The sequence below is a fragment of the Malus sylvestris genome, chromosome 5 (assembly GCF_916048215.2).
Source record: "Malus sylvestris chromosome 5, drMalSylv7.2, whole genome shotgun sequence".
In the NCBI taxonomy this organism is placed as follows: Eukaryota; Viridiplantae; Streptophyta; class Magnoliopsida; order Rosales; family Rosaceae; genus Malus; species Malus sylvestris.
The window spans coordinates 37,390,443-37,410,055 of NC_062264.1; the positions used below are offsets into that span (position 1 = coordinate 37,390,443).

Genomic DNA, 19,613 nt, shown 5'->3' on the forward strand with positions numbered 1-19,613 from the left:
ACATTGATTCTCAACAGTATGTAATACCTATAAATAAAACACGTACAACTCACTCAGGATAACTGAGTTGAGCTTCAGCATTCATCAGCCACTTTCAATTCGACTGATTTGATACTGTTCCAATTCAGCACTCAAACAGCTCATCCTCTTCTACCCCAGATCCTATCCTACCCAATGCGTCAAACTTCCTTACCATCAAGCTCGATCGAACCAATTACCCACTGTGGCAGGTGCAAATGCTTCCCTTGCTTCGTAGCAGGAATCTCATCCCTTTCGTGTCCTCCAGCCTTCCTCAACGATGATGAAGGCAACATCACCGACAATATCAATCCTGCCTTTGAGGCTTGGATCCAACAGGACGCTATGGTTATGTCCTGGATCAATAGTTCTGTGCATGCCCCACTGTTTTGGCCACCCTCATTGGCAAAACAAGCTCTCGATCAATCTGTATGGAACTCTCTTCGTGAACGCTACGCTTGGCAGTCCACATGACGTCTCCTGACCAACGTTCTGATTCTGACTTCGTTGAACAACGTTGATTGTGTTGATGTTGCTTGTCATAAACCTAAAGGGCCTCATGACATGGGTGGGTGTCTTCGACTCAGAATTCAAAAGCATGGCAAGGCATTACTGCTGGGATCGTTCACAGAAGCGCATGCCACCAGCAAAATGTCGGAATAAGGACGTTGAGCAGTGAAATGACGGTAATACCATCGGGTTTTCTTAGCTTTGCCCTTATGTGACAAATCCCGCCGGGCCCATCACTTTAGGTTGGATTTTATCGTAACACGATATTATCTGCTTTAATCCTCATTCACGTCTGAGAACTCACATGAAAACTTCCTAGTAGAGATTGCTCATGCACGAACTTGCTTAAGTTCAAAGTTCCGATGAAAACTGAAACTAGTGAGTTTCCAAAAAGCCTCGTACAGAAATATAAATATATAAAGCTCACAGATCCGCGATGTGGATGTCACATTCTGTGTGCAGTCAATTGCCGGTTTTACCCATTGATCCCAAGGGTTCTGAGTCCCTTGTTTCTCTGCTTCCGTTCTTCTCTTTCACTTTACCTTTCAGCTCTCCATTTTCTGCTTTCCTCAACCGGGTTTTCCTTGGCCGTCGTTGTGCGCTCTGATTTCTCTCAATTTCTTCCTTTTCGTTTCGCGAAATAATCTCCGGCGAGACACGATCTTTGATTTTTGCAATCATTGTTGGCTCTTCTTGTCTGTTTTTGGCTGCCATCCGTACGTTGGATCGTCATTTTCTTTTGAATTTCAGGGGATTCAGGTTTTTATTTTTTTGGAACTTTTGTATGCAGCTTTGGAAGACATTTATGCGTAAGGTGAGAAACTTTGGTTGCTCGCTTTTGGGTTTTATTGTAGAATTAAGTTTTTCTATATATATATATATATATATTTTATTTTTAAGAGTTACATTCGTGGGAATTCATTTATTCTTCTTTTTTTTCTGCAGCTGGAAAATGCCACCTGATGTGAGATTATAATTAAATATGAATATCAAAATGGGTTTTCTGTGCAAATTTTCTTTTTCTTTTTCTGATTTTTGGGTTTTTGTTTTCAGGTTTTAGCGCCGTCGTTTTCCGAAGCCCTCTCAAGGTAATTTCTGGTGGATTTAGATTTTTGTTTTAAGTTTTATTATATTGGAGTTAAATTCGGTTGCACCTTGGAGTTGGTTTTGTTTAAGTTTATAATGAAGTTGAATTTGGTTGTTTTTTGGGGTTGATTTTGTTTAGTTTTATTTATGCTTTTTAACTTAAGGAGTAAATAGGTCCTCATTACACAACCAATGTACCACTTAGATACATATATGTATAAGTGAAAGGTCAGACTGATACATTTTGGACAAGTGTATCAGAAGTGTACCTCCGATCTGGAGGAGTTTCTCCATTGAAGTGCTTTAAGATATGCTCAAAGCATTTGACCATCTCTGGGAAAATCATAGAAAAAATTGTTAATCACAATGATGTAGATAGATAAGGAACATCAAGCGTAAACGGGAAATCCAAAAATTTAAGGGTCTGTTTGGTATACTATTTGAAATTTTTTTATCATTTCTCAAAATATTTCTTAAAAATTTGATTGGTTTGTGATTTAAAAATTTTAAATCTTACGACTTAAAATAGACAAAGAGATTTAAAAAGAGGGGTCGTAGGAGAGGGAGAAAGATGAGAGAGGAGGAAAGAAAATAAGTGATAATTGAAGGAAAGAGAAAGAAGAGAGGATCGGACGAGATAGAGAGGAAAAAGAGTGAGAGAAAGAACCAAAAGAACGAAGAGAGCGGATTTGAGAAGAGACGAAAAAGGTAAAAAAAAAAAAGAGAGAGAGAAAGAAGAAAAGAGAGAGAGATAGATTTGGAGTGAGAGGGGGAGGAGGGAGAGAAAGTAAATGAGTGAGTTTAAGTTTAAAATCTCTAAAAACTCATTTTTTATGTTTTTAGATAATAGACTATATTTTTTAGTTAGTCTTGAATTCAGTTTTTGAAAATAGTCCTACCAAACAAGTTTTTAAGGCTTAAAACTTAAAAATTGTTTTTGAGTTTAAAAAGTTGGATTCAAGTAGAGTACCAAACAAGCCCTAACTGGCTCACAATCTGACTTGGGACAACCAGAGTTTTTCCATCTATACACCTTATATGGTTATAGTAATTCATGGCCTCCCAGCCATAGGGAAGAACGACAGAAGTGCCAACTTTCGGGATATTGATTCGAGACAACATAGTGGCACTTGTTCTGTATGATGACAGAAACTGGATCTCATCCTGTCTTGGGGGACCTTTGGTAGGCAAATGATGCCTTTGTCCAACCTAATGCAGTGTTAGCCAAAAATTGTGTATGTTTTATGCCTGCGCCTGCTTATTACTTTTGGAGCCAATTCCAATCAAATTTGAGCATTTCATATTTTTTTTTATCGGTTTTACCTGAAAGGGGAATATCCAGAAGATAACAGGAGGGCAATTCAACAATGTTCATGCATAAGGAATCCATGGCCTAAGAGAAACCCATCTCCAGGTTCATCATAAATTGACAATCAAGCCCCGTGCAGCTAAGGCCTCAAAAAGCTATATCGAGCACTATGGAAGACGCGATATCATCAACTTTTGTTTCAGGCTGGGCATGGCTCCCGAGCGACCTTCTACATTTGATTGTAGAAAAGTTGATACCAACCTCTGACTATATCCGATTTGGTGCAGTTTGTAAGCATTGGCAATCAGTCGCTTTGCTTCAGAAGCAGCGGCGCCTCAAATCACATCAACAACAGCTTCCAATGCTGATTATTCCCAGCAAAGACAACATCAATGATAGGCGTGGCTTGTATAGTGTCATGCATGGTAAGAATTGTGGCTTTGAGTTGTATGTGCCTTACAACAACAGGTGCTGCGGTTCTTCCCACGGTTGGTTGGCTTGTGTGAATGACAATTTCGGGGTAAATCTCTTCAACCCTTTTATCAAACGTACCATTCTCCTTCCACCAGTAACCAAAGTCCCCCAGGACATACGAAAACATGCTTATAGAAGAGATCACTACATTAAGAAGGTTGTATTGTCTGCAGACCCTTCTTTGTGTCCAAATGATTACGAGGTTGTGGCACTTTTCGATTGTAATGGAACCAGAATAGCTCATATCAAGTCAGGGGACAATGCTTGGACTCACATAGATCAAACAATCAGATATTTTTATGGTCTGCATCAAATAATAGGATTCGATGATGTACTATACTATAGAGGCCAGTTTCTTGCTGCTAGTCGGGAGGGTGGAGTTTTTTCGATTAACATTGGCAATGACTCAACTCATAAGCCTCATGTAAGTATGGTTTTACCAATAGTTCCAAGTATTGATGACAAAGCTTACCTTGTGGAATCGTCCCAGGGAGATCTTTTGCTGGTTAGGAAGTTCCAAAGTTTGAATTACAGCGAGTGTTTCATTGAAAACTTTAGCTTCAAGGTTTTCAAGCTGTTCAGTGCTTCCGGGGGTAGAACTGGACCCGAATGGATCGAGGAGATTGAGAGTATTGGAGATGATGCTTTTTTCATGGGTGACAACCAGTCCATATGTGTCTCTGCTTCAGACTTTCCAGGATGTCAGCCGAATTCCATATACTTCTGCATTGATGATCGGGTGGGTGTGGCTTATGAGGAAGCTCAAGGATCTCTTGACATGGCAGTTTTCAATTTGGAAAACAGAAGATTCGGAACACGTTACTACTGCTTAAGCCGTTCGCAGAAGAACATGCCGCCATCTATTTGGATTTTGCCCACCATGGTGTGAAAACGATGTTTTGTATGACAGAATAACTTCAAGCTCTTCCATGTGATAGAATAATTTGAAGCTCTATATTTCATTTGTGAGTCTAATTGTAAGCTTATGTTAATAGTTATGTTTTTTTTCCTTATAAAAACGATATTGGGGGAGGAAAATACGAACACAGAACCTCGGCTGCAAGAGTAAACACACTTTACTCCTCGAGCTTCAAAACCTTTGCAATTTGTGTGTTATGCTAGTCGGGAGGGTGGCGTTTTTCGATTAATTTTAGCAATGACTCTCCTTTGTATTAAGAATTTGGCCATGTTGAACCATACAAGGAGAAAAAGTCATAACCTTTCACATTGGTTTTGCTGAAATGAGAGAATTTCCACCTTGTAACCAACGAGAATTACAATTCAACAATGTTGATCACTCTGGAAGATACACCAATGCCCTCGGATTTAGGCTGGGCATGGCTCCCGAACCACCACCTGGATTCGATACTAGAAAAGTTGATACCAATCTCCGACCATATCCGGTTTAGCGTGGTCTGCAAGCATTGGAAATCAGTAGCTTTGCATCACAAGCAGCAGCGCGTCAAATCACGTCACAACCAGCTCCCTATGCTCATGATTCCTACCAAACACAACAGCTGCGAAAGGCGTGGCTTGTATGGTGTCACGTAACGGAAGCCTTACAACTTTGAGTTGTAAGTGCCGTACAAGAAGAGGTGTTGCGGTTCTTCCCATGGTTGGCTGGCTTGTGCGGATGACAATTTGGCAATAACGCTCTTAAACCCCTTCACCGGACGTACCATTCGCCTTCCACCAGTCACGGTAGTCCCACCGCAGGCGGAAACTTTTTCCTGTGATTACTACATTAACAAACTTGTATTAGTTTCCAAATGATTATGAAGTTCTGGTACTCTATGATCATGCTGGACACAAAATAGCCCATTTGAAGTCGGGGGATGGCGGTTGGAGTCACATAGTCATACATACACTGATCGGATTTTGCGATTTAATTTACTATGAAGGCCGGTTTCTGGTCGTTAGTTATGACGGTCTGGTTTTTTCGATGAACACCAGCAGTGGCTCGACTGCTAAACCCGATATAATCCTAGTTGTTAAACATGCTCCACAAGGAGGAGCAACCCTTGTCGAATCGTCCAGTGGGGATCTACTGCTCATCCGGAAGCTTGATGTGTTTGATTTTTGGTTTGGTAAGATGACTCAGAGCTTCAAGGTTTATAGGGTGGAATGTGCTTGCGGGGATAGACCCGAACAAGTGGAGGAGATTGAGAGTATTGGAAATGATGCTTTGTTTTTGGATTACACTGCATCCATGCGTGTGTCTGCTTTGGACTTCCCTGGATGTCAGCCGAATTGCATATACTTCGTCGCTGATGGCCGGACAGGTCATCTTGATGAAGAACCTCAAGGGCCTCTTCACATGGGTGCCTTCAACTTGGAAAACAGAAGAACGGAAACGCACCAGCACTGCATCGATCGTCCAAAGGCGAACATACCATCATTGATCTGGATCTTGCCCACCATTGTGTGAAAATATGTGACTCAAATTCATCAAACAAATTGCAATTGGCTTCCAAAAACAGTATGTTTGAAATTATTTGTCTTCAATTTGTGGCACTTCATTGTCAGTAAAGAACATTTAACAAAATTCCAGATCTGCAACAACATCGAAGGGCAGACCGAATAAAAGAACGACAAAACTTATCATTCATTATCCAGATTGAAACAACAATCCCTCTAAAATTGATTACTCATGCGGAAGAAAAGCGAAGTAAAAACACAGCATAAAAGTAGAGAGGTAAATTTGCAGTTTTGACTACTCCCGTTACATTTTGTGCAGAAGCAATTCATCCGGGTGAACCGCCTGCTGCTGCCATTGGCCAGGATCAATCAATGTGCATCTTCTTCTTCACAAAACTTGGTGTACTTTTCTGCGTCCAACAATTTATTCAGTTCACCACTATCGCTTATCTCGACTTTCATTATCCACCCATCCCCATACGGGCTTGAGTTGACCTAGTTCAGAAAAATGAATCAAACGTTACGACCATGAAGGGTGAATGGTGAGGAATCTTTGCTGATGTGTCTGTAATGATGCAATGCTCGTACCACATGCATAACCCCAGCAGTTTAAGGGAATTTTCAAAGCTGAAAACTTTTGATAGTTTGGAAAAAAACTTAAGGAGAGTTAAAAATTTCTCACAAGACCACTAACTTTACTTTAATCCAAACAAACCTAATAGAATGCAAGTGTCTTCAACTGTTTATCCAAGCCTTGATTGTGTCAAACATTGCGAAGTGGGTTAGCTTAAAACCGATTAATCATTTAGAACTAAGTTTGTTCAATCTTTCAGGAAATTTAGCAGGATGTCTTTTGTTTCTTGACTTCTCAACAAAAGATGGGGCATCAACAACATTTGTGATGTTAATTTTGAATCATGTCTCACTTCAGATATAAGAATTTACCCGAATTACAAGTGGTAAAATACTAATAACAATAACGATGACAGAAGTAGTGAAAAGCTCATGACTGAAACCTGGTAGTCAGTTTTTATGCAATTATTATACCAATGGTAGAGAAATAACATAGGATATGGGAACCTACCAAACCAGGGGACTTGCTAAGCTCTTCATTGACTTCAGTCACTTTTCCCGACACAGGAGAGTAAACATCACTGGTTGCCTTGACACTTTCGACTGCTCCAAAGCCTTCGCCCTGCTTCACAGCAGCCCCCGCTTCTGGCAACTCAACATACACAACATCACCTAAGTGATCTTGCGCATGATCAGTTATTCCAACAGTTGCGGAGTTTCCATCAACTTTCACCCACTCATGAGAATCGGCGTACTTGAAATCTTTCACAACTGTAGAAAACAGAAAAGTAAAATCTGAAACCACCACAAAACTACGGAAAATTTACCATCCACAATCCAAACAGGAATCTAAATAATTCGATCTATCAACATAATAATAACAACTTCTTTCTGAGCTTTGATGCAGAACAGGATACCTCATCAGATAATATCGTCGGGGAAAAACAGAATGAAAATACTGTTTTTTTTTTTTTGTTGTTGTCATGAAACCAACTCTGAGAATGTTTTAATTGGTTTTTATAGGCAAAATTGCTACGAGAGACGGAAACAGAGATCCATTACCTCCTAAGTAAACATTTTGCTCATTCATAATAAACAACGGATACTTTTATCTAGACACGAACTTGTAATTCCAACAAACGAAATGAAGTCCCGAATATGTATCTGTCAAACACCATTCACAATTCCACAGTACTTCGCAACTGAAGCCAATTCCAATCAAACAAAAACAACTGTTGAAACATAATGGACAGATCATTACACACATCACACTGACATCAACAGATGCAAAAAAACGCAAAAACCCATTAACGTCTTGAAGATTAAATCCAAAACCTACACCAAATCAAACCATTTGCCGAAACACACACACAACCCATCAGTAAAAATCAGATCTTTTATAGCAACATGATGGATCAGGCATTTCAACAAACACATAACGGAGATCCATATCTTCCCCAACAAACAAACCCATGTTACAAAATACCAAATTCTCAATAATCCCAGTATTAACCAAGAAAATACAAGCAACCCATGTTCAAAAGCATTCATCTTTCACAAAGATCATTGCAGAAACAATAAAGCAAATCAGAAAGAATGAAAAAAATGATCCAATAGAAGTGGAAATTTTGTGGGTTTTTTGTTTGCTTACCAGAAGCAAATCCTCTGAGGGTGGTTTGGATTCTGAGGTAGGAAGCCGCCCTCGAAGCCCACACCAACCTTGAAGCCATTTGTGAAATCCAACACAAAACAAACACTACCGCTTTGTCTCTCTTTAAATATAAAAACTTCACTCCATTTTTATATAGTGGGGTTGGTAGGTGTGCTTTTTAATTTGCTTCCTCTGTCCCTAATTATTATTATTATTTTTTTATTTTGTTATAGTATATGGTACATTTGGAATTAAATTAAAAAAATAGAAATACATGCAAAGGAAACTTTAATAGAAAACTTTCGGTACTGTTTATTTTAACGAAAAATTATATTTTTACACTAAAAAATCAATCATGGTACTATTTATTTTACATTTTATTATGTCGTTATCGTTAAAACTCAAAATTTTCATTAATTTTTCTAATAATATATTGAGAAAATATTTTCGGAAAAAAGAAAAGTAAATGGAGATACGAGGTGGTGGGTCAATTCATCAACAAACCTAATAAGGTTGAAGTTGGTGAGTGTCGTTGTGGCAGAGTGATAGTCTCGGATTATTAATTAATTAATTAATTTTAGTTTGTATGTCACAGGGTCCATGGTTGCATGGAAATTTTGTAAGACCATGGGTTTTTTAACACAATAGAAAATTAATTTATTACAATTTTATTTTTAAAAATAGGACTTTTTTGTTTTTCTCTTCGCATTGGTTTTAGAAGGCTCCAATGATATGACATACGAGCACTTGTTTCTGTTGTGGAAATTTACATGTGAATCCACAATCTGACCAAACTTTTTGTTCACTTTCCTCGCTTGTTATGACTAATGCGGAGTGCGAAAATCGTTTTCCTTTTATTATTATGGTCAAATTAGGTCATAATTTTTCTATTAAGTATGTATTATGTTAGATTGTTAATTCGATCGATTACTCATTTTTGTGAAATTCTTGCTACCTTTAGGTGTTATTCTAAAAATTCTTGCTAAGCGCCGCCAGCTTAGGCATTAAGTGAATGGTCACTGACCCTATTAATTCTTAGGTGTTTGAAAATTAAATAAGGACACCTAGATCTGCCTAGGCACCCACCTGGGTAGCGACTCTCACTTAATCAGAAATTAGATAACTTTTATATTGCATTTTATTTTTTCAATAAATTGTAAGAGACTTCTTAAATACTTGGATGAACACTCATTATATGCTTGTTTTCTATATTTTCAATGTGTTCTAATAGTTTATAATCTATGACACCTAGGCTAGGCCCCTACCCGTTGCCCAACTAGCACTTAGCGTCTTTTTTAAATCTTCTCGTGTGAACTGAACATAATTGTAAGAGGAGGACGGAATAATAGACTTCCAAGATGGTTGAGTGATCGAACTAACAATTTAACAACATGACAGTTATTCGTGCATGTTAGCTTCTTTCTTGCAGTCTCTAGTCACATAGAGAGATATGGAGCTTGAGCATTTTAGCCATGAGCATACCTTAACAGCGAATGATTTTTGATGAAGAGATGGATAGTTAGGATGAGAAAATGTATTACTTTGTTATCAGTGTTTACAAAATCCATCCATCAAATAGGTAAAACAGTCCTGACATCCTTGTGCATAGTTCTAATAACAGTACTAACCTGCTCAGTTTGATCGTCGCTTGAACACGCACAGCAGTTTCGACATCCGGGTAGCAACCGGCATCAATCATTTCTTCGAAAATTTCCAAGCACCTTGTGTATGGTTTCTTTCTCGAGTATGCTCCAAGCCGCGAAGTCCATGTCACACCATCAGATTTCAAGTTTTTGAGTGGAAGCGACTGAAAGAGCTCTTCCATCTTGTCGAAAAATCCTGCCCTTCCGTATATGTTAATCAAGATTTTTTATGTACTGATATCAGCTGCAGAAGGTCCTTTTTCCATTGCTGTCATAACTTCCTCCATCTTTTCTAGCTGACCCAACCGGCCATACAGATTTAATTTGCTGTTGATGACGAAAGTGTCTAGCTCCAGCCCGGACAGTTGCATCTGGTTAACAATGTCCTCACAATTAGCTACGTTGCCAGCTTTGGAGTAGGCGGATAAAAGTAGCATATGGGATTTCTCTGTCGGGGTTATTCCTAGTCGCTTCATCTCTTCAAACGTAGCTTGTGCATCTGATATGAGAACAGACTCATTCGTTATAGTTTCAATCACGAACACAATTTTGCCTTGAATCAATGTCATTTCATCGTCATGTGAAATGAGTAAAGATCAAATTATTTCAAGCAAATGAGTGAAAAGTATGAGGTCTAATTGTTATTGTTTACCTTCATGAAGACCAGCTCTTCCATATGCATCTACCATGATATAATACGAAGCTCTATCAGGTTCACACCCATGCGCTGCATGAGGGAGAAAATTTCTGCAGCTCCCTAAGGAAACCCTGCACGACTGTAGGGAGCAACATCTTATAGAAGTTGGGGTGTATACTGCTGCTTATCGTGCAATGAAAGTTTTGAACAGTTACTTGATCAAACTGCTCTAACTAAACTACAAAATTTAATCAGATCATAACCTGTAAGCTTCCATAAGGGCATTATACACGTACACATCAGGCTCATGCCCTGCTTCATGCATCTGCTAAAAAATTTCTTCCGCGTTGTCACAAAGTCCTTTCCTACCAAATGCATTTACCAAAGCCGTATACGTGCATATTTCTGTTAATGCAACTATACCTCAGAAAGTATTGAGCAAACAAGTTATAAAGGGGTGGAAATCTTTACCATGATGTTAGGGAAAAATTGCCCATGAGTCATGACAGAGTGACGAAAACTGCAGTAAGGCCAATCAAATTGGCCATATGTGAACAGAAAGGAAAAGGCAATTAAATAGAATTTGAAGCAGTAAAGCTCCGAAAGCAAAATTTAATGTCAGAAGTTGTGAAAGCCATGAGTCTTGAAACAAATAAGAAAGAGAGAATCAAGGAAATAGTAAACACAAAACAATGCACCCTCCTCGATACTGTGAAGCAGTCGAGTCAAGCTTGAAATTTTATGCTAGTATTGATTAGTTTTCGCATAATCCCGTTTAGAAACCAATGATACAGAAACAGTACGCTTTTGAGTACGCATTCAGAAGCCGGGAATCAGAGAGTGAGTGAAGGGAGAAGGAGCACACATGAACGCTTGGAAATTGGAGGAGGAGGAGGAGCTTCCAGTCTGGTATTCTGTGAGAAGAAGATAAGTGTTTGATGGCATGCAGGAAGGGTGAGGACAAAACATGTGAATTTTCAAAATATTTCACACCTTATATATATAAAGGACAATACAACATCTTATCTTTCTTTTCTCTCTCTTGTTCTTACTTACCTGCCTAGCTTTAATCCAAATTTTACTCTTTTGCTAACGTTTGAATAAAACCATGTTTAATTCATCTTGTGCTAGGTTAAAGATATGCCATTCTTAAACAGAAAGTGTCGTTTTGGGATCGCTGACCAACTAGTTCTTAGTGTAGCAGTGCTTATTTTCGTGGTAGAAGAGACGTCAAGTTCAAATAGAAAATAATACGGAGGTTGGTTGGAGTATTTGGGAATGTATGCGAATGTGAAGTAAATTCGTTCTCGGCTATGAGCTAATGGGAATAGCAAGTACGGTTTTGAAAACGAAAATGTTATCAAACGGCCCGTAACATTTTGAAAATTAAGGATGGCAACAACAGATTAAGTTCCACTTTAAATTCAATGGAGAGTTGATAAGCATTGTACAAATTTTGGGGCCAAAGTAAATGTGTTAACGCATTTCAAAGCTGTTCACAATGAGCTCAGGAATTGTAAGGCTTAAGGCTACAAATAATGGCAATACAATGCTGCTTGAGCTCAAGAAGTCTGCGACTCGGTTCCTAAAGATTCACAGCACAATCATATACCAAATCGTTCTTGCTTAATACGCAACCATCTTGCAACATAAATTGGACTTTTAAAAGTTTTTTTTTTCGAATTTTCCGCTGCAACAGCCACACTACTCAACCTCAGCCAAATAATCTTCAATCTCTGCTGGGGTCAGCACTCTGCAACAAGGTGAGCATAAAAATTAATTAGAAATACGCTCCGATGGGCAATGAGCAATCGTTTTTAAGTACCAATTATGATTAAAGGACACTAGTGCGGTGTCACGGGCTTGGCATACACCTAATGTGTTCATCTCTTCGGTGTCTATACCAAGTACATTAAAAACAAAGGTTTTGCTTCTAAACACAGTCCAGATGCAGTTACCCCTTCTTTTATAGCAGTTGGAAATAATTTCAACTTTGTGAAATCAAAGCTAATCCTTTAGCACTTGGCTACTTTAAAGTTGAGTAAGTTGGCTCCTTGGACCTAAATAAGGATAGGGGGAGGTGAAGGGTTCTCTTCTTTAATGCGTTGACATAATACTTTTATTTTTCATTGGATTTTGCATGCCACGTGTATGTTAACTAACATGCATCCTATATCTCGCTAAAGTATTTTCTGCAATCAAAACTATATTTAGTAAATTGACTTAAGAGCAAAGATGCCTCGGCAGGAAGTAAAGATGGAGCTTAACCTGAACTTTTTGTCTGTGCCAATAATCCCAATCTCAATGTTTTTTCCTGAGATTTGTCCTTCAAATCTGCATCAAATATGAAGCAACTACTTATACCGCTGACAGATAAAACAAAGTTTCTTCCACTTTCTGTGGCTCCTAAGCATTGCGTATTTATAAAAGAAAAAATAAAAACATAAATTCTGGAAGTTAATGGTTATGTTATATACCCTTCCTTCAAAGTCAAAATAGCCGTGTGCACAGCATCATCAAGCTCCATATCTTCAGTATACCTATTAGAAAAGAATAATAAAGAAACACACTTCACATTTGAGGACTATAAAGAAATTGAGGCCGAAATTTTAATTTTATCCAGCATAAACCATGTCTGACTATTCAACCAGAAAACAGAAAAACACGTCTGAGTACCTCTTCTCAAGAAAAGTTTTTGCATTTGAGACATTCTTCCCCATTGCAGAGGCTTTCCATGAGAAATATGAACCGGAAGGATCAACCTACAGAGAAATATAAATTAACCATATCAATAGTAGTAGAATTAGCAGAATTAGCAATCATATAACTGTCAACATAGGACAATATATAATTTTCATTACACTACTATTCCTGACAGGAGTTTCTCCTCTCCGCCCATCCAAAATAGAGTTAAGATTCAAGAAAACTAAAAGCACACAGAAGTACAACCCATTGCATGAAGAGGTTGAAATGACTAAATCAGCTCAAGCAAGATTACTAATGGTCAATTTAACAACCTAATTTTTGTTAAAAGCAACACATTCCACATATTAGATATTTCTACGCCTGCAAATAAATTTGTTTAACAAACTAACAAAGCTAAATATTGGGCAGCAGCAACCCAACCAAATATGTTACAAGAATTTGTTCCAAACTCTTTCAACTTTAAATTGAGATGTACTTTCCATAGATGGCATTGTAATTTGCAACCAGAAACAACAAATAGCGAAAAAGTTAACAAGAAAATAACACATTGGAAAATGAAAATACCTGGTATAGTTGGGGACCACTGTCATCAAACCCGGCAACCAGAAGAGATACTCCAAATGGCCTTACACCACTACAAAAGAAGGAACGAAAAATATTTCAGTAAATTTCATAATATGAATATCCTTTAGTTACTCATCTTCAAGTTCAACTACTCAAACTCAGCTGCAATTGCCTTAAATAATAAATCTCACAAGCAGGAACCCTTATGAACTTTCAAAAGTTATACTTCTCATAATTTATCACCTTTTATATTCTCTCGTCTCACTCTCACACACACAAGCAATATCTTATACCGTTGCCCAAGACTTGCAATTTTGTAGTGACCGAATGCAAGTGTTTTAGTTATAAGTCCAAACACTAAAGATTTTGGAAAAGGATCCAATATCGTACAAGACATACTAAGGTACTCGGTGCTCAATGCTTGAACAAGGTTACTTCTTCCACACTTGAACCCATGAGCCATCACAAAATTATTGTGGGTCCAAATGTTCGAGAAAAAACCTCCCATTCAAAGAGCACCTTACACCTGTAAAACTTGACTACAAAGTGTTTACCATGGGTGACATTAAAAAGCTAACATCATCTAGAGACCATTGGTCACAGATATGACGAAAAGATTTCTCAATGTGACGAAAAATGGGCCTAGGCCTTGTGTATCAAAAAATAAACCACAATTTATATAGATATATAGTGTGTGATAATTACCCAGATTGTGTGAACTCCTGCATAACAGCCGCAGTTTCCCTCACAAGTTGAGTAACAGGGATAGGTTCCTAGAAACATGATAGTTTTACACAAGTTATAACCTTTGCAATATACAAGAGCACTTATTATTATAGTTCGCAAGAACTTGACAAGGGAATGATGACCATTTGTCACATCACATATTAAAAATAACTAATCAAATAGGAGAGGAGAAAAACTCAATACCTTATATAATCTGTGATATTGTTCTGCCTGCTTCCTGCTTTTTCGGACCAAGACTCGAAAATCAGGACCCATACCGCTGCAGGAGAGAAAGTAATGGTAAGAATACCTATAGACTGAATGAAGATAAATAATAGATTCAACAAAGACACAAAACATTAGGACACTGGAACTGTTGTCAAAAGACAAAAGTAAGGGTCTCGTGTCTATCCAAACGTGATCATTCAGAAGCCAGAATTGTATTCTCTCAATGCAAGTTCATGAATGCAGTGTCTTCTACATTTCTTCAGTTAAACTCGCACTTATCACACAGTATTGCACATCCAACACATGACCCATCCTCACATCAATAATATGGTCCTTTAAAATCTATATATAACAGTAGAAAGCTGATATCAATAATATGGTCCTTTAAAATCTATATATCACAGTAGAAAGCTGATCAAGTTTCTCTAAACTCAAAGGTATCGAATTCATCACTAGAGTAATACTGTCTCTTGAAATTGTAGGTAACTCGATATTCCTCTAGGCTGAGCTTTCTAATGCTAGCTATATGATATTATACCCAAGTCTCTAATACACATGACCTTGTAAACCATGTTTAGGGGCCCAAGGTTATAGAACTTTACAAGAAGAGCAAGGACCAACGACTAGAAAGTCCACAAAACAAAGCATCATTAATTATCCTTACACTAAGTATTAGATGCAACATCTTCTTTATGAAGGAACTCAGTACTAAGAAAAAGCAAGCCTCGTGACAGGAATCAGCCAGAAAGCAAACCTGTAAACAAGTCCAATATTGGGTGTCAAACTCTGTATTTTTTGAACCTGGCCAAAGAAGACACATCATTAGAAACGACCATCTTAGGAGAGAAAACTTGTGTGACTCTGAAACTAAGAAAGTAGAGCAATTTACAATGCATCACAGTAATGACAGTTTATTGTAAAAGAGAGCTCTAGAGAAAGGAAAGAAAAAAATAAAATAAAATAAAAACTGTTCAGACCAGGAAAGGGGAAAATTAACTATGCCGATCATACCATACACAAGAGAAACAACCCTATGAAAACAAAATGTTGTTCGAGGACATAGATATTATACAACGCACGCTCGGGGTTCCATAAGTTACGCAATGCTAAAAGTGATACAAACTTATAATCACCATATGAGTCACTCACTACAAACACTAAGCAATGTAACTAACATAAACAAATATAATGAATATTAAAATAAGATTGTTTAAAATGATTGAAACTTTAAATGGAAAACATAAAGAGTAACCACGAGTGACTTACGGATGCTTCATCAACCAAGATTGAAGGTAGCTTCTTCTCGGTTGCAATAACAACTCCATTAGCAGCTGCAGTAACCAGGTAAACACACAATTAAACAACCCAACTTTTAAAATTTCTATTCAACTAAATACCAGATAATACTTTTGAGCCATCAAAAAAATTGATACCCAAATAAAGAATGCATCTTTTCATCCAGATTCTACTAATATTTCAATAAGGAGATTCAGCAAACCGAATGGATTGTAAGTACTGAGTGCATTATTACCCTTGATCCCGAGAGAGGTTTGGCCCGACCCGACTGCCGTCAAAGCGTGCTCGATCTGCACTAGCTTCCCTGAAGGACTGCTCACCATACACCGCAAATAAATCAGAAAATACAAAAACCCAACTAAATTTCCAGAGAGAGAGAGAGAAAGAGAGAGAGATACCTGAAAGTGGTGAGAGAAAATGAGTACTGGCTGTCTCCCATTGTTTTCTAGAGAGAGAAAGACTGAAGCTTTTCTTTTTTTCTTCTGAGAATCGGAGAGAGAGATTTGGGGTGGTTTTGGCAGAAAGAATGGAAGGGGGTCTAAAACTGGAGCTTTACTTGTTGGAGAAGAAGGTTTTGATTGGGCTTTGTGGCCCAAACATGTGACCCGACCCGAGCCTGTTTAGAGTTTTTTTTTTAACTTTCTTTTATTTTTTGGTTTTCTTTAGAAGACGAAGGAAGAGGAAAAACCCTTCTTCTCCATCACGAAAGCATATCATAAATCAGACCATCCCTCTCTGCAGAAGCAGCACTCATCGCATTGAAGCAAATCGCGTACTAATTCGGTAACTCTCTCTCTCTCTCTCTCTTTCTCTCTCTACAGGCACATATGGTGGTGTAGGTCTCTGTGATTCTACTGAATGGCGAGTGAGAGTGGATAAAGAACTGAGCTTTTGATTTCTCGCGATTTCTCACTATTTTCTGTTTGGGTTCCGGGAAATTTCAAAATTTTACCACTGTAATCCCGATCATATTTAGCATAGAATGTAGTTGGGTAAAACCCCTTTTGCTGGTTTACCGAGCTAGGGATGGATCTGTATGTAATCTCTGATAGAAATTTTGTGTTTTATTACTGCTGATTCAGATCAATCTCAAAGTTCCAATCAGACCAAAATGTTTCTCACAAGGTGAATTGCATTTTTGAGGATTTTTTGAAGTGAATTATTTATCTCGAATTATGTATAATATGTATATACTTATTTTCTTATTGATTTGATTGTGGGGTTTGTGCGTGTTGTGAAGGACTGAGTATGACAGAGGAGTAAACACTTTCTCCCCCGAAGGCAGGTTGTTTCAGGTTGAGTATGCCATCGAGGCCATCAAGGTACTTAACCTTATTAATCCTTGCCTTCGAACAAATTAAAAAATCTTAATAAGTTTTAGCTGTATTTATAAATAAAAGGTAGGATTTCGAGTAGTTGGTGTTATAAAGTTATTGGTTTTGATGTATTACATACAGTTGGGTTCGACTGCAATTGGGCTAAAGACGAAAGAAGGTGTTGTGCTTGCTGTGGAGAAGCGCATCACTTCGCCTTTGCTGGTCTGTAAACTCTCTCTTTATATGACTTCTATGTACTTACCAATTTTTACTTTTTGTTGTTAATAGTTTTTATGGCTATATTTCAAACCAAAGCTGCTAGACCATATCTTCTCAAACAAAATTAAATTCCTATGAGGTTGTTTCAAATGTATGTAATAGCATCTCTTGATTTTTTGGAAGTTGACTTGTTATAGATCCTTTGTCCTTCAACACTTGGTACTTTTTGTGTCTGGTGTTTGCAAATTGTCAGTATCTTGTCGTTTAAGAAACATGCTTACATTAGGAGCAGTAAAGCCTCTGAAAGGTTTATATGATATCTCATCTTAAAATTGTATTGGGTGGATCAACTTTTGTCTTCCAAAATGTTTCCTTTGTCCTCTCTCTCTCTCTCTCTCCTCGTTTTTCATGGATATAGTTGTTCATTTTTCAAACTCTAGAGATTCGCAGTTTCAATGATGAATGCTACTCTATACTGTTTGCATTCAGGAACCCAGCAGTGTGGAGAAAATTATGGAAATTGATGACCATATAGGATGTGCCATGAGTGGACTGATTGCTGATGCTCGTACACTTGTTGAACATGCACGAGTTGAAACTCAGGTAATTTTCTTGGTGGTTACACACATTGATCTCCTAACCTTTTTACTGGTTTACTAACTTCCAGTTTTTGCAGAATCATAGGTTCTCCTATGGTGAGCCAATGACTGTGGAGTCTACAACACAAGCTCTTTGTGACCTTGCCCTACGATTTGGTGAAGGTGATGAAGAGTCCATGGTAATAGCCATTTCATTTCTTAGTTTATATGAAAATTTTATATGAAATTTCATGTTTTTAATCTTTAGTCAAATAATTAAGTTTGCTTACTTTGGGAAATGGTAATATAATATTATACTCATCTTCGTTAAAGTTTATTGAACTTTTGTGTTCATTTTATAGCAATTTATGATCAAGCACTTCAGGATGAAAGTCTAGAGTTTTTTAAGATACCTGTTTACCTTTGAGAAAGAGATAAACCATGATATACTTGGCATCATTTTTTATATTAGTGAAGTATCTTTTGGCACTATACAACATTCCCTTTGTACTGTTCCTGTATTCTTATTGATATGTAATACACCATTGCTATGTGCTTGGCTCTTTATATTCTTTTTTGCAGTCTCGACCATTTGGGGTATCTCTCCTAATTGCTGGTCATGATGAGCACGGGCCCAGCTTGTAAGTGATACTTGATCTACTTTGTCTTGCAGTATTCGACATGTATAAACATTGATAGGTGATAAGATGCTTTATAAAACTGAAAAATAAAAAACTCCCAAATCGTTGCTTCTGTTTCGTACATCCTCTTCTCTTTCAAGTACTCATTTTTTTCTCTGAATTAAGTCTGTTTCCTGTCGCTGCAGGTACCACACCGATCCATCTGGCACATTTTGGCAGTGCAATGCAAAAGCTATTGGTTCAGGTTCGGAGGGAGCAGACAGCTCTCTTCAAGAGCAATACAACAAGGTATCTTTGCTTGTTTTAAGTTTAACTGATGTATTCTTATTTCTATAAACATTTCTTACCGGGTCAACCGACCTGTCAACCTTCTCAGTAAGGAGTATGAAATGGTTCTACACATGATTGACCTTCTAGGTCGAAGCCATTTAAAACATTTTTTTTTACTATTTTATGGTAGAAACAAGATATGGAGGAACTTCTTCTTCATGCTTTTTCAACTATATAGGTTAATATTTTCACGTATTGATGGTTTTCAGGACTTGACTCTTCAAGAAGCTGAGACAATTGCTCTGTCTATCCTTAAGCAAGTTATGGAAGAAAAGGTGACGCTTTATAATAGATATAGGTTTTGTATGCGTACTTTACTTGAGCGTTGTTCTAATTTGCATAGGATTTACACTGATCGACCTATGGTACTGTTTTCAGGTGACACCCAACAATGTAGATATCGCAAAGGTTTCTCCAACATATCATCTGTACACCCCCTCTGAGGTGGAGGCCGTCATTGCTCGCCTATAAGTTCTCGTGTTTCTCTGAATCGAATTTGTTTCTCGTCACTACTGTTTTTGCTAAGTTTAAAGAAATGGATTTCGGATTTGTTTCTGGTTAACCGGTAAAAGTCATTCGGTAGTGCAGTGCAATCCTAAAACATTCCAAGGATATTACCATCTTACTTTGATGAGCAGATGCCTTCCTGCGCTCTAATGAAGGATTTCATGTGAACTCGAAACTTTTTGG

General features: G+C 37.8%; 5 protein-coding genes across 15 annotated transcripts; 2 read left to right on the forward strand and 3 right to left on the reverse strand.

Moving 5' to 3' along the window:
• The first annotated feature begins 998 nt into the window (after positions 1-998).
• LOC126622172 (F-box protein At2g26160-like) lies at positions 999-4,416 on the forward strand. 6 transcript variants are annotated; one of them, XM_050290844.1, is made up of 4 exons: positions 999-1,342; positions 1,474-1,492; positions 1,582-1,616; positions 2,945-4,416. In XM_050290844.1, exon 4 carries the CDS (start codon positions 3,093-3,095, stop codon positions 4,284-4,286), a length of 1,194 nt encoding a protein of 397 aa, XP_050146801.1. In that variant the 5' UTR covers positions 999-1,342; positions 1,474-1,492; positions 1,582-1,616; positions 2,945-3,092; the 3' UTR covers positions 4,287-4,416. The 6 variants fall into 6 exon arrangements, with proteins under 6 accessions (XP_050146801.1, XP_050146803.1, XP_050146805.1 ...); XM_050290846.1 differs by having other exon boundaries at positions 2,957-4,416; XM_050290848.1 differs by having other exon boundaries at positions 3,211-4,416.
• Positions 4,417-5,860: 1,444 nt separating this feature from the next.
• Positions 5,861-8,223, reverse strand: LOC126622174 (glycine cleavage system H protein 2, mitochondrial-like). Its single transcript, XM_050290850.1, has 3 exons — positions 8,040-8,223; positions 6,900-7,159; positions 5,861-6,310 (listed from the first exon to the last, which is right to left on the reverse strand). Exons 1-3 carry the CDS (start codon positions 8,116-8,118, stop codon positions 6,185-6,187), a joined length of 465 nt encoding a protein of 154 aa, XP_050146807.1. The 5' UTR covers positions 8,119-8,223; the 3' UTR covers positions 5,861-6,184.
• Positions 8,224-9,558: 1,335 nt separating this feature from the next.
• Positions 9,559-11,283, reverse strand: LOC126621062 (pentatricopeptide repeat-containing protein At2g35130-like). Of its 6 annotated transcripts, none has more exons than XM_050289428.1 (5): positions 11,185-11,276; positions 10,791-10,839; positions 10,583-10,684; positions 10,335-10,499; positions 9,559-10,181 (listed from the first exon to the last, which is right to left on the reverse strand). In XM_050289428.1, exons 3-5 carry the CDS (start codon positions 10,638-10,640, stop codon positions 9,910-9,912), a joined length of 495 nt encoding a protein of 164 aa, XP_050145385.1. In that variant the 5' UTR covers positions 10,641-10,684; positions 10,791-10,839; positions 11,185-11,276; the 3' UTR covers positions 9,559-9,909. The 6 variants fall into 6 exon arrangements, with proteins under 6 accessions (XP_050145385.1, XP_050145386.1, XP_050145383.1 ...); XM_050289429.1 differs by having other exon boundaries at positions 10,335-10,450; positions 11,185-11,272; XM_050289426.1 differs by lacking the exon at positions 10,791-10,839 and having other exon boundaries at positions 10,583-10,736; positions 11,185-11,283.
• Positions 11,284-11,725: 442 nt separating this feature from the next.
• Positions 11,726-16,402, reverse strand: LOC126621936 (proteasome subunit alpha type-2-B). The gene is made up of 11 exons (XM_050290558.1): positions 16,238-16,402; positions 16,075-16,151; positions 15,810-15,874; positions 15,298-15,344; positions 14,520-14,595; positions 14,295-14,362; positions 13,590-13,659; positions 12,996-13,081; positions 12,797-12,859; positions 12,588-12,653; positions 11,726-12,072 (listed from the first exon to the last, which is right to left on the reverse strand). Exons 1-11 carry the CDS (start codon positions 16,276-16,278, stop codon positions 12,024-12,026), a joined length of 708 nt encoding a protein of 235 aa, XP_050146515.1. The 5' UTR covers positions 16,279-16,402; the 3' UTR covers positions 11,726-12,023.
• Positions 16,403-16,478: 76 nt separating this feature from the next.
• LOC126621935 (proteasome subunit alpha type-5-like) lies at positions 16,479-19,605 on the forward strand. Its single transcript, XM_050290557.1, has 10 exons — positions 16,479-16,622; positions 16,922-16,964; positions 17,080-17,161; positions 17,297-17,377; positions 17,864-17,977; positions 18,051-18,152; positions 18,535-18,593; positions 18,779-18,881; positions 19,133-19,198; positions 19,302-19,605. Exons 2-10 carry the CDS (start codon positions 16,951-16,953, stop codon positions 19,392-19,394), a joined length of 714 nt encoding a protein of 237 aa, XP_050146514.1. The 5' UTR covers positions 16,479-16,622; positions 16,922-16,950; the 3' UTR covers positions 19,395-19,605.
• The last annotated feature ends 8 nt before the right edge of the window (positions 19,606-19,613 follow it).

Excerpts from the sequence above, each read along its gene's own strand:
- LOC126621935 (XM_050290557.1), top strand. Across the intron at positions 18,153-18,534 it reads AAGGTGATGAAGAGTCCATG|TCTCGACCATTTGGGGTATC; the intron begins GTAATAGCCATT and ends TCTTTTTTGCAG. Across the intron at positions 19,199-19,301 it reads AGCAAGTTATGGAAGAAAAG|GTGACACCCAACAATGTAGA; the intron begins GTGACGCTTTAT and ends TACTGTTTTCAG.
- LOC126622174 (XM_050290850.1), bottom strand. The coding sequence starts at position 8,118 with ATGGCTTCAAGGTTGGTGTGGGCTTCGAGGGCGGCTTCCTACCTCAGA. Across the intron at positions 7,160-8,039 it reads CCTCAGAGGATTTGCTTCTG|TTGTGAAAGATTTCAAGTAC; the intron begins GTAAGCAAACAA and ends TGTTTTCTACAG. Across the intron at positions 6,311-6,899 it reads TTAGCAAGTCCCCTGGTTTG|GTCAACTCAAGCCCGTATGG; the intron begins GTAGGTTCCCAT and ends TTTCTGAACTAG.
- LOC126622172 (XM_050290844.1), top strand. The coding sequence starts at position 3,093 with ATGGAAGACGCGATATCATCAACTTTTGTTTCAGGCTGGGCATGGCTC.
- LOC126621936 (XM_050290558.1), bottom strand. The coding sequence starts at position 16,278 with ATGGGAGACAGCCAGTACTCATTTTCTCTCACCACTTTCAG. Across the intron at positions 16,152-16,237 it reads TTTTCTCTCACCACTTTCAG|TCCTTCAGGGAAGCTAGTGC; the intron begins GTATCTCTCTCT and ends TATGGTGAGCAG. Across the intron at positions 13,082-13,589 it reads GTGGTCCCCAACTATACCAG|GTTGATCCTTCCGGTTCATA; the intron begins GTATTTTCATTT and ends ATTTCTCTGTAG.
- LOC126621062 (XM_050289426.1), bottom strand. The coding sequence starts at position 10,697 with ATGCATTTGGTAGGAAAGGACTTTGTGACAACGCGGAAGAAATTTTTT. Across the intron at positions 10,500-10,582 it reads GCCCTTATGGAAGCTTACAG|CAGTATACACCCCAACTTCT; the intron begins GTTATGATCTGA and ends CACGATAAGCAG. Across the intron at positions 10,182-10,334 it reads AAGAGCTGGTCTTCATGAAG|ATGCACAAGCTACGTTTGAA; the intron begins GTAAACAATAAC and ends TTCTCATATCAG.